This window comes from Protopterus annectens, chromosome 1.part2 (assembly GCF_019279795.1).
Source record: "Protopterus annectens isolate FY-2018-M chromosome 1.part2, PAN1.0, whole genome shotgun sequence".
Lineage (NCBI taxonomy): Eukaryota > Metazoa > Chordata > Ceratodontiformes > Protopteridae > Protopterus > Protopterus annectens.
In genome coordinates, this window is record NC_056727.1 from 447,199,884 (window position 1) to 447,212,464 (window position 12,581).

The 12,581-nt window shown below is 40.6% G+C and overlaps 1 protein-coding gene across 1 annotated transcript in view; it reads right to left on the bottom strand.

The window, feature by feature from the left end:
* The window catches only part of DZANK1 (double zinc ribbon and ankyrin repeat domains 1), a 1,792,612-nt gene that overhangs the window by 1,002,941 nt on the left and 777,090 nt on the right, over positions 1–12,581 (bottom strand). Inside the window, exon 12 of the mRNA XM_044056983.1 lies at positions 8,746–8,910. Within this exon, the coding sequence (XP_043912918.1) occupies positions 8,746–8,910 (165 nt within the window). The remainder of the gene's footprint in view (positions 1–8,745; positions 8,911–12,581) is intronic.

The window sequence follows — 12,581 nt, forward strand, 5'->3', positions numbered from 1 at the left end:
TTGGCTAGGCTTAAAATGGCTCACAAGAGCAGTTAGCCTAGTATTAATCTATGAATCTATGAATATGGCATTTTTCCGTTAAACCCCTACCAGTTCGCGCTGCTGTATTTCGCTGGTATTTCAGTAGCTGGCATATGTTTCTGTGTGACAACTACTTCTGTACAACTGACTGACAAGTGTCTATTGTTATGTTAGGTGTACAGGACCATTTGGTCATTGCAGAAATAGCTGCAGTTCACCATTAAACCCCTACCAGTTGCGGGAGGTTTTTTTTTTTCACACACTTTTCGGCCAGAAGCTACTTGCCTTTTCAGTGTAATCCCGTCTCACTGTAAAGAAGGTTAATTTAGGGGAATACCATTAAGAGAGAATGTGAAAAGATTTATACTACTGGATATGCCTAGATCGGGTGATGTTTAGCATGCATCATTTCACTCAGTACTGAGAAAGATGTTGTTCAGGTCTCAGGATTAATATCTATTGCTGTCAAATCAACAACTGCAAACTTTAGAAAGTACACATCGCATTGCAGCTGTATTTTTCAGCTACGCAAGGTGCTCTGAAAAAGTCTTCAGAGTTGTACTGCAGTACAATACACCTAAAAAAAATATCGGTCTTGCCAATGCTCACAGTCCACGGTTTACTCAGTCATCCCTCACATGCAAACGAAAGGAGTCGTTTCCCACATTATTAAAAACTGCGATTGTGCAGCACTAGACAAGACATTTGTCTCTGCAGTACTGCCTGCCTGCCAAATCAAATAAAAGAAAGAGTTAACCTTACCAAATGAAAATGATTCTTTTCACATCACTTTTGTCAGTCCTGCATGAATGAGAAAATAGCGCTGAAACACAGCAGTGCGAAGACGTGGTAGGGGTTTAACGGAAAAGTACCAAGCATATTTTGAAACTTGACCAACTAATACACATTTAATTCGATATTTCAACTTCTCTCAGTTTTTCATCCACCCTTATGCATGCCATTCATCACATTCTCATTACTTTATATCCTAGCTTGTTTCATACCACTGCTTGACTATACTCATCACATCCATCTACAGTCTGCATCCCAAAAGGAATAAAGGGAATGATTCCATCTTCTGTTTAATATTTTCTATAAAATTACTTGACTCTAACCTCTAATCCATAAAGTATAAGTACCATTAAAATCCATAGCCTTTTCATGTTATACAAGGGGGTACTCATCAAGATCCTTCCTTCTTTTCCACTCATTTATTGACTATCTGATGAGCCACATAACCCAGTGCACTATCATCCTCATTAGCATCTTAATCTCTTCCAGTCACTATGTGCTTTTCAGATTTTCTTGTTTTATCTTTCTTTGAGCTCTGCCACTCAATAATGTTCCATATTATTTCTAATACTATCATCCAGCTTTCAGCTTCATCACACTGTTCATATATAGTGTGTATTATCTACCTTCTAAATTATCTATGCTGAATGGTGATAGGGTAATAAATACATTTACAAGGCCCTCCAACTGCAATTAACATAATAATGGTCCTTATGTAAGTATTTCACTTCTACCCCTTATATTAGGAATCCCCCTACTTTCAAGCATGAACCTATATTTAATTTAACCTAGTTTCTGACTACCCACTCAGCATTATTAACTACTTAATCTGTCATATTAACATCTTTAGCATAACCCTTTTTATCATTGACATAACCAACATATGCTGAAGGTTTAAAAACATTTTTATTGACTAATCATAAAAACTATAACACAGTTTTACTCATCCCTCAAGAGTTATAACATTCTCTTTTATGTTTTGATATAAATTTGTGAAAATAAAAGAATAAAAGAAGAGCTATAACAATTCTAATTGCAAAATAAAATAAAGTTCCATTTTGATTCATAAGTCAAATATGCTAAATATAAACTCTTCTTCTAGTATACAGTTTTCATTATGAAATTGATGTATTAGCTCCAATATTTTAATGCATCCCTACACACACTTCATGTGTTACAGCCCATTTTCAATAAAAACATGCAAAATAAAATTAACTTTCTTTTTTGGGGGGCACTTAAAAACAATGTTTTTATCTCCCTTTGCTTAACGTTAAACCACATTTATATATAAACTTCTTGTATGCAAGAAGTAGGCTAGACCATGAGATATGAATGCATATTAATCTGTTAAATTTAGGATAGAAAATCAACCAGTGATGAAAAACACAAAAATAATGGGCACACTGTTATGGCATACTCCATAAAGAGCAAAGATTAATCTTCCATTTCTATCATTGTATCAATGACACATGCAAGCAGTAGTGCCCAACAGAGTGTGTGTCACTGTGTAAATAATGCCTGCCCAGGGGGTGTTTTGAGGCTCGACACTGTTGGTAGAAGAATCTACACCCCTGGAAAGGCATTATTTACGTGGCTACTCATACCCTGGAGGGAATTATTGCACTTAGAGAATAGGCTGTCTGTAGAATTGTTGCATTTTACTTACTTATTTTGTTTTACTATATTATTCATAGGTTCATAGATTAGTACTAGGCTAACTGCCCTTGTGAGCCATTTTAAGCCTAGCCAATTATCCCTTGTGAGACTCAAACCCTGCACCTTGTGTTTGTAAGGCAAACACCTTAACCATTAGGGTACCCATATATTTTTGATGTAAAATAGTTCCTCCGCTTAATAGTTCAGACTTGCTGTAGTATATGTAAATGGTGTCAGAGGAAATAATTTACTTCTAAAACATAACATTTTCAAAAAATATCCAGATAATTACTTCATTTTTGGGTCCCTTCCTCCTACATTTTGTAGTGTGCAACCAATCAATGGAGACTGAAGTCACTAAATAATAACATACATTTGATTTTCATAGGCTCATAGGTTGGTACTAGGCTATCAGCCCTAGGGCCTATGCAAGCCTAGCCATAACAATTCCCTGGATATTTCTTCCCACAATATTTACTTCTCTGGACCCTGTGAAATTGTTTAAAGCATGGAGTAACAGTGGAGCTTTATTGGGCGTTTAGTGTTTCTTCTCCACCACACTAGTGTCTCTAATGTGCAAACAAGAGTGAGGTGAAACACCTTGAACAATACTGGGTCACATTGACATGTAGTCACATTATATAAGGAAGAAGAGTATTTAAAGTGAGACTGTTTGCAGCATTGCCGTAAGTCTGATGAAGTTCAGGCAGGGACCTGAACGAAAAACGCATGTTTTAGCGTTTCACGATACTGTTCTGTCTTTGGATTGTGGTACAGTTTCTATTAAACCATTGGATTTTACTACTTCGGAGTAGCGTGGCTTTTTACTGTTTTTGCCAAGGTTACCTCACCGCTTGTTTTCGTGAACTTTTTGGCTCCCGCCAGCACTCGCCAGCCAGGATACTATTGTGGCACTTCCTCCCATCTTTGTGGTTTGTTTTGCTGTTTAAAACCTTTCCTCAGTTCTCCTTTTGAAGAGGGCCAATGAGGCGCTCTGCTTGACATGTATGGACAGTCTATTCCAGAGTCAGGAATCTATCCCTCCAGCATGTTTTGTTCATTGTGATGACAAGGTTTAGATCCCTGGAGCGTGTGGCTCTGAGGGAATGGGCCTTCTTTAAGTGGAGCATGTCCAGCAGCTCAGGGTTTGACATGGCCTTGTATGTTAAGCAGAGATTGCCTCTGAGTAGACGATATGCCACAGAGTATAGCTGGAGTTTTTTTAGACGGTCAGCATATGGCATCTGCTTTAGGCCTGTGATTCTTTTAGTGAGGTATTTCTGTGGCCTTTCCAGCTGTTGCAGATGTCTTGTGAGGTACATACCAAACGGGGCATTATACTCTATAATGGGTCTAATGAGGGATGAGTACAGTGGGACAATGACCTCCTTTTTTCTGGATGAAAAGCCCTTAGTGATGAGGTGTGCCACATAGAAGGATTTCCTGACTGTTGTGGTGATGTAGTTATCAAAAGTGAGACCACTGTCCACCTGTGTCCCTAAGTCTCTCATCACACTTTTGATGTTTAGTGTCCTGCCACCTACGTGGTAATTCATGGGTACATATTTTTTTCCAAAGGGGATAACTATACATTTCTTAGCATTAAGCTTGAGCCCATGGCTCTGGCACCAGGCATCTGTTTCTGTAAGGCCCTTTTGTGGAATATCCACATAATTTGGGGATTCAATAATGGCTCCCAGTTTGCAGTCATCTGCGAACTTTGTTAGCCAGAGTCCCTTAGTGTTGGCCTGTACTTCAGAGAAGTAGATGCCAAACAAGAGTGGTCCCAGGACTGAACCCTGAGGTACTCCACTTGTCTGGAGCTGGATTTGGAGTCGGCTACTTTTACATTCTGGGTTCTGTCAGTAAGCCAGTTGGCAACCCATCAAGTGATGTAGGGATTTATGCCTAGCTTAGTAAATGTATCTATGATTCCAGAGTGGGGGATGGTTTTGAAGGCATTGGCGAGGTCCAGATAGGCTGTGTGGACCGCCTTACCCTCGTCCACAGCTCTGGAGACTGATTTGAAGAAGTCAATCAGATTCAGGAGACAAGATCGTCCCTTCACAAACCCAAACTGGGTGGGGTCCAGTGTTTAAAGGTTGCCAATGTCTTTGTTTATAAGTTCCATGATAATGTGTTCCATGCCCTTGCAGATCAGGCTTGTCAGACTGATGGGACGGTAGTTCCCGAGATCCAAGGCAGAACCTCCCTTGTGGAGCGGGATAACTGTAGCTGTGTGCCACTCAGTGGGCATGAAGCCTGAGGTGAGGCTATGATTAAACATGACACTTAGGTGAGGTGCCAGTTCATTTTGTAGTTCATGTAGAACACAGCCTGGGATGTCATCTGGTCCCATGGATGCTGGATTCTTAGCTTTGGAGAGTGCGGTTTCTACCTGTGTGGCCGTGATTATTGGAATTTGGCAATCTTTTGGTATTGAGAATGACCCTTTAGGGGGTGAGAGGGTGGTGAAGGTTGCATTAAATCGATCTGCCAGGATATTGGCAATATCCTTGGGATCAGTATATTTAATGCCATTCTGTTGTAGCTCAGAGCAGATCTGAGCATTGCCATTTAGATTCTTGACATAACTATAGAATGCCTTGTGGTTGTCTTTGGAATCTTTGGCAATTTTATTTTCGTAACTAGCTTTGGAGGATTTTATGAGGGATCTCAGCTTTTTACTGAGGTTGGTGAGGAAGTTTTTTGCATCCTGGGATTTTCCTCGTTTCTGCAACAGTTTCTTCCTTTTGTTGTATAGTTTGTTTATGGCAGGGGACCAACAGATTGGCTTCCTTTTTTTGGAGAAGAGCATCTTGGTTCTATTTGGGATGGCACGATTCATGCACGAGTGGATGTGCTCGTACAGTGCCTTAGTGTAGGATTCTGCAGTCAAACTTCTAGATCCTGTCTGCATGGGTGTTAGGAAGTTTGTCACTTCTAACTTCAGTAGCATGAAGTTGGCTTTGGAGATGTTTTTAAGGAGGTTTCCTTACTGGGGGGTGGGGTGGGATGTGGATGTCAAAGGTGATTTGCTTATGGTCAGACCCGAACAATGAGGGGGTGACCACTGGTGTGGAGCATCTATCTCCCATGTTGGTAATGACCAGGTCTAGGATACTGGAGCCCCTGGTGGGACAATGGATTAGTTGATCCAGGGCATTGGAATTTGTGAATTTCAAGAACCGTTGGGAAAAGGAGTTGGTACCCGAGTAGTTTTCCCAATTAATGGCAGGGTAGTTGAAATCACCCATTATTAGGGTGTTTGGTTGTATCTTAATATTTTCCAGTATGTTTAGAAAGGTGTGGTGAGAATCTTGGGGCATGGTGGGGTATCTGTAGCAAGCTACAATTTGGATTGCAGTCTTACCTAGTGTTAGTTGCACCTGGAGAATTTCAGATGCATTGCGTTGGGCAACTAGCCTGGAGGTATGAATATCCTTGGTGAATATGGACACTCCTCCACCTTTAGTGTTTCGGTCTTGGTTTTGTGGCCGAAAAGTGGGGTAAGAATTGTAGCCTGGTATTGCAGGGGTGCTCTCCGGAGCCTTGAACCAGGTCTCAGTTACTGCACAGATATCAGTGTTCTCCATTTTTAGGAGTGCCTCAAGAGAGTGCATTTTGAGGTTTAGACTTCTAGCACTGAGTAGCATTACCTTCAGATTTTGCATGCTTGTATCTGTTATGGTGGTGGTTTTATCCTTTAAACCTTGCCTAAAAAAGGCACTATAGGGGTGGCAAGAGCTTTAGCCAGTAACCTGAATCCCAGGGGTGACAGGTGCAGACCATCTCTGGCAAAGCATCGTGGTTTGTCGATCATGTTTTCCCAGGCAGACAAATACTGGATCCCCTTTGAATGACACCAGAAGCTTAGCCAATTGTTGAAGTCAATCATTTTGTCCTTATACTGTGGTATCATTCCAAGTGAAGGCAGGATGCTACTCAGGGCTAGGGTCATACCTTTTGGATCACATGATCCAAGAGCTCTTCCATGTCTCTTTTCATGTAGTCCAGGGAGGTACGTCTCAAGTCATTCACTCCAGCATGGACAATGACAGAGTCGTATTTGTACTTGTTGTGGAGTGACTTGAGTGCATGCGTTATGTGATGTATCCTGGCACCCGACAGGCAGCTGACTGTAATTTTCTCCTTGTTCAGCCTGGTGAGTGGGACATCAGTGTGCCTGACTATAGAGTCACCTATGACTAAAGTGTTGGGTACATTGTCTTGCCTTAGGGACTGTTGCTGGGTGGCACACTGGTGTTGTGAGCTATGTGTCACTTTGGTTGTGACTGGTGTTTGTTTGCGTTTCGGCTTCAGAGGTCCTTGTTGCTTGGGCAGGTTAATGTTAAGGGCCTCAGCATATGTGGGTTTAGTGTTGCTATGTGTGGGTGTTGATGGTGTGGGTTTTGAAGGGCTATGAGTTGCTTGAGGTGTAATGTAGGTGTTAACCTTCTCCTCTTTACTGTCTAGCACTATTTTGGCCGGAGAGAGCTTTGCTTCCAGTTTGGCTATGTAAGTGCATCTCTCGCAGGTTGTAGTGTTGGGTGGTAGGATGAGAGGATTGCCTGTGTGCATGAGGCAGTTGCCGCATTACCCCAGTATGCCCAGATTCACCAGGTGGACAGGAGAAATCACCGAAAGCTGACCCTTGGACATGCCTGTTTAGGTGTTTTTTTGTAAAGTTTAAGAGTTGTTTTCACTTACCTTTGCAAGGTACTTTGCAATTATAGGTTGTTTAGTGCCTATGATTAATTTCTCCTTATTGACAAGGAGAGCTGAGTGCTTGAATCAGTTTCAGGCTTCCTAGTGCTTTCCAGCAGGTTCTAGAGCAAGTGCTAGTCACAGGGGTTCAGATTTTAGTGCTACTACTGAGAAACCAGCTAGTTCTAAGCGAAATGCATGCTAATACAAATCCTGTTATTCAAGCAGCTTTCTAATTTTATAAGAGCAATATTTAAAATATGCTCCTATTTTTGAGCGTTTGTTCCCCATTTATTTTATGTTTTATCCAGATTTCTTGAGTAAAAGGTTGAGAGGTTTGCAGACCACTTAACTGCTGTTGTCACTGCTCTCTCGCACACACAAACACACTTTCACTTTCATACATGCAAGTGGGCATACATTCAGACAGAAAGATAAATGTACATACACACACATCCACGCTTTTCCTTCTTTTTTATATTTCTTTTAATTTTACATGTCCTAAACAGCAAAAGTGCTGCTTAGAAAGTGTAAAATAATGTTGCGATTTCTCTCACGCTAACCTTCATGCACGCATACGCTGACAAAGACATACACAATTTTCCATTAGCAAGCATAACATAATGGCAGTCATTAGCTTTCTTTCAGTAAGAGCTCTACAGCAGCTTAATATGCTACCGTGAAGTGGTGGACTCGTTTTTAGCAGGCATTACCTGTACATTAACACCCTGCTGGAGAATACGGTCACACATTCTCTAAAGTTCAATACTATCTTCATCCTTTTGTCCACCAGCAATTACATCCATTTTAGTAGCAGTTCAGTTATTTTCTCAATTGTTTCATCAGGATTATTAAATGGAAACATGTTTCCATTTCAAAATACTTTTGAAGTAGCAGGAAACAACATAAATTTCAGTCTTTTGCATTTATACTCCCTAATTCCATCCACAAAACAAAAATAGCTTTTTAAAATCCCTTCTGAACAACCTTGCTCCACAAACATTATTCTCCTAGCCATAGCCAGATTTCTGCCAGGTCAAAAACTCAGAACACATTGCCTTGAGATTTCCATACGTGACATCCATTTCAGGTAATTGTAGCAATTTACTGATGCAACGCCCAAATAGTCTAGCTCTCATATAGTTCAAAAATCATTTTTCTTCACCCGCCAAAATACCATCATCATCTTTTTCGGCTGTTTCCATTAGGGGTTGCCACGGCAGATCACCTGTTTCCATTTCTTCCTGTCCTCTGCATCTTGCACTGTCACACCAACCACCTGCATGTCCTCTCTCACCACATCCATAAACCTTATCTTATAAAGCAAGAGCAAAAATCTCTTTTTGGGCTATAGTTAACGTATTCCACCTGATTCTGATCACATACATCACCAGCAGTAATGAGACTGCTGTGTTAAAGTCCAGAAACTCAGTATTAAGTAGAGAACAATTTCAGCTGTAATATTTATGACTTGTTGCATTTCTTAAGAATGCTGGAGCTAAATAATTAAAACTCTGCTTTAGCACTTAAGGAAAATATCAGGGGATAGCAGTAAATAAAATAACTCACCTCAGAATGGACATTGTTGTCTACGCTTCTCATCAGCATGCTGTTATGAGAGTCTATCCGTACTGGCGGTTCTAGGTAAGAGCCACAGGAACCACAAAAATGGGCATATGGATGACTGGTTGCTCCACATTTAGAGCAAGTGAGATAGTTTACTGGTAGTCCAGGCTAAAAGAAAAAAGGATGGATTTTTTTATTGACTGTAGTACAACAAATTAAGCATCCAAATCATGTCAGTAAGCTGCTACTGGCAATAGATTAGAATTATTATGTGGTTCCACTTTGACATGTATCAGGCTACCATCAGTACTCCTGTTATTCTCACCTCACCTCTCCAGGTTTATACACATACATGCACACACACAAATACATACAACATGACTAGTTGGTTAATACTCAATTTCTTCATAATGGCAGTGGTACAAGGGGGCAGATGACTGTGGCAGCTACACTCATTTGGGTAGTGTTTAGATAACTTAAATGTGAAAGGAGAGTGCTCAATAGCAGAGCTGTCTGTGGTTCACAGTTGGTACCAGTGATGTGCCCCATACAGAATCTGCCAGATGTACCTTTGTACCAGTTCCTTCCAACCACAGAGAACAGATATCCCCAAGACAAGCGTCCAGATTGTCCAAAGTAGTTGTAATGCTTCACAAAATCTCTTCCTTTACCCAATATATCAGCACCACTGACAGGTGCCCAGCCTATCTAACATGAAGCTGGAAGTCAAAAATACTTTTATTCCAGAAATTAGAGTAGAACAAAAACAAATGGAATACCACAATTTTAGTGAGCTTAAGACATGACTTTTGAATGTTGGTGAAAACACTACAGAATGTTCAATTCAAAAAGATCAGATTCCAAACACTAAAGGTTATAAGACAGAAACTTCATTTTCCATAGAGCCCTATACTGTTACTAGGCTAATGACCCAGGGGGTGGTGGTTTCTAAGCCTAGCCATGTTTTCCCAAAAGAATAATGACATCCTGTATCCAAACAGGACATTGAGGGCCAGACATTCATTAGCTACCTCTGTCCATAAAGGACATAGGTGGCAGGCCCGATGTAAATTTCCTATTTCCCATCCACTGGCAGAACAAACACACAAATGTCTGGTCCTGGATGTGGGGAAGGCGTCTTCACACCCCATACCTCCCTTAACTAAGTATATCAGCTCCTGGTAATGACGCTTTGTTTAGGTTATACTTTGTTAAACGTGTTTCAGAAAATATATTCTCAGTATTTCAATCTCAGGTACTTCCAAATTTTGTCTTTTGCAGGAGTTCTCATTTCCTCAAGTTATATTTACTTCCTTAACAAACCTTGCATTTCCTCATTTCCAGTTTAGTTAGAGCATCTTACTATAATCAGTCATTTTTCATAAAAGGTAGAAAATTTAACAAGCACAATATCTGTTCTATATTGGCAATTTGCATGCATGTTCTTTGATTTTTTTAAGGATGAGAAAGACGTCTCTTGATCATGATTATCATTGATCTTGTACTGCATTTTTTACATGGTGATATACGGTTTTCCTATAAAACCATGGAACAAATAATTTAAAAGCCTCAGTGATGTGTATTTTTTATAAAATATGAATAAGTGAAGCAGCAGTTTCATGACATAACACTATCATAGCCATGAGCAATCACATAGACAGATTTAGGATTTCCTGACAAATACAATACTCAAAAAAGTTTCACAAGCTGGGACCACAGAAATTAAGGCTCAGATATAATAAACAAAACAAAAATTCAGCTAAGCACTTTGAGTTCTTGCTTTCTCATCATCTTCGCCCCACCTACTAATGCTTTTTGGTCAGTCTTTTTTGATTAGTCTTACTTGCCTCTCACAAAGAAAAATGTAACAAAATGCTCATTCAAGAAAAATAAGTCATGACATACCAGAAAATAACTGTTGAGTGAACTATAAAACTGCTTTGCATGTGACTATGAAAACTTAGTTTCCCCACTTCTGTATCTTTTCCCTTGAATGTCAGATGAAGAAAGCAACTGACTATGCCACCATTGCCAACCCTTTCCCATCCTTAAAATATAAGAATATCAGCTATGAACTACTGTCCAACCTTACAGAAACTGCCAAGTGGGGCTTTCTGTGGGCTTTAATATCGACTGCGCCTCCTGTAGCAGTAGATCCCCAACTATCCATATCAACCTTCATGGCTTCACTCAAATTATCCAATCACTTACAAGGATAGATGTTGAATTGTTGTTGAGTCTTTCGGCTTTTCCCAGTTAGGGGTCGCCACAGCGGAACTCCGGTCCGCTAATGACTGGCAGTGGATTTTTAAGTGCCAAGTTGCCAGCCCTGACACACAACCTTCAACGAAGGTATGCCCATTCACGCATGTCTCCACACAGAAGACACTCTAGCTGAGAATCGAATAGGACAACATCTTACTGTGAGGCGACAACGCTACCGCAGCACCACCACCGCAGTATACTTAGAATGATAGATAAACACACAAAAAGAGAATCCATTCTTTATTGGATACTCAAATAGACTCACTCCCTCACTACAGGCAGGCTGTCTCCCAGACAGCCTAAGTGACCATCTCATTACCTTTCTTCTTAGAAGAAAGACTCACCTAGATAAGCATGCTAGAAACATCACTATTCAATGTAAAAAGAATTATTGCCCCCAAACCTTCACAACCACACTAAACTCCTGTGACTAGGAACCACTACAACATCTCCCACTAGATAAAGCCACAGAATATTTCAACTCCACTTTTCGAAACATCCAAGATGAATTAGCACCAGATAGGACCATTATGACTAAATCAAACTATGCAGCATGACTATCCATTGAAACGAAATCTCTTCTTAAATAACCGGACAAAGCATGGCACACTTGGCAAAAAAGATGAATCCCAGAAAACAAAACTAGCCTACCAACAACTTAGAAACCTAGCTAAGAAAAAAATTAAACTTGACAAAACAAATTTTTGTCATAACTCACAAATTCAAAACCAAAATAAACCCCAAACGTTCTGGGCCACTATAAATAAAATCCTCCACCCCAGCAATATCACTACCCCATTCCCCACAACCCTAGGCAATCTATCCCCCATTGAAACCCTTGTTTGTGTCTTTTGGCTTTTGCCCCGGTTAGGGGTCACCACAGCGGAACTCCGGTCCGCTAATGATTGGTAGTTGATTTTTACGTGCCGAGTTACCAGCTCTGACGCACAACCGTCAACGAAGGTATGCCCATTCACGCATGTCTCCACGCAGAAGATGCTCTAGCTGAGAATCGAACCGGACAGCGTCTTACTGTGAGGCGACAACGCTACCGCAGCACCACTTCCACCAACACTCCCCAGGATACTCCCAAACAGACCCCTAGCAATAACACCTTCTCCTTTCATCCAGTTACTGTAATAAAAAACACCTACTTAAACTTACACCTACCACCCTCACAGCCAATAAACTTCCCATAGAATTCCTAAAAATAGCAGCAGAAGCCACTGCATAACCAGTTTGTACTCTAATAAACAGATCTATAACTGACCAACAAATCCCATCAATCTGGAAGATATCCCACATCATTCCTTTACATAAAGAAGAAAGCTTAACTGAGCTTTCCAACTTTTGACCCATCACCATCCTGTCTCCTCTCTCTAAAATCCTTGAAAGATGCATTCATACTCAAATCATGTCCCATCTTCTCAAAAAATGGCCTCCTCTCCAGGTCACAGCATGGATTTTGCCCCTATCACAGCACTCCTACCGCCCTTCTATCCTTTACTAACGCATTTAACCAGTATAGGAATAATGGTCTCATTGTGTCCTCTACTTTCCTTGACCTGTTCAAA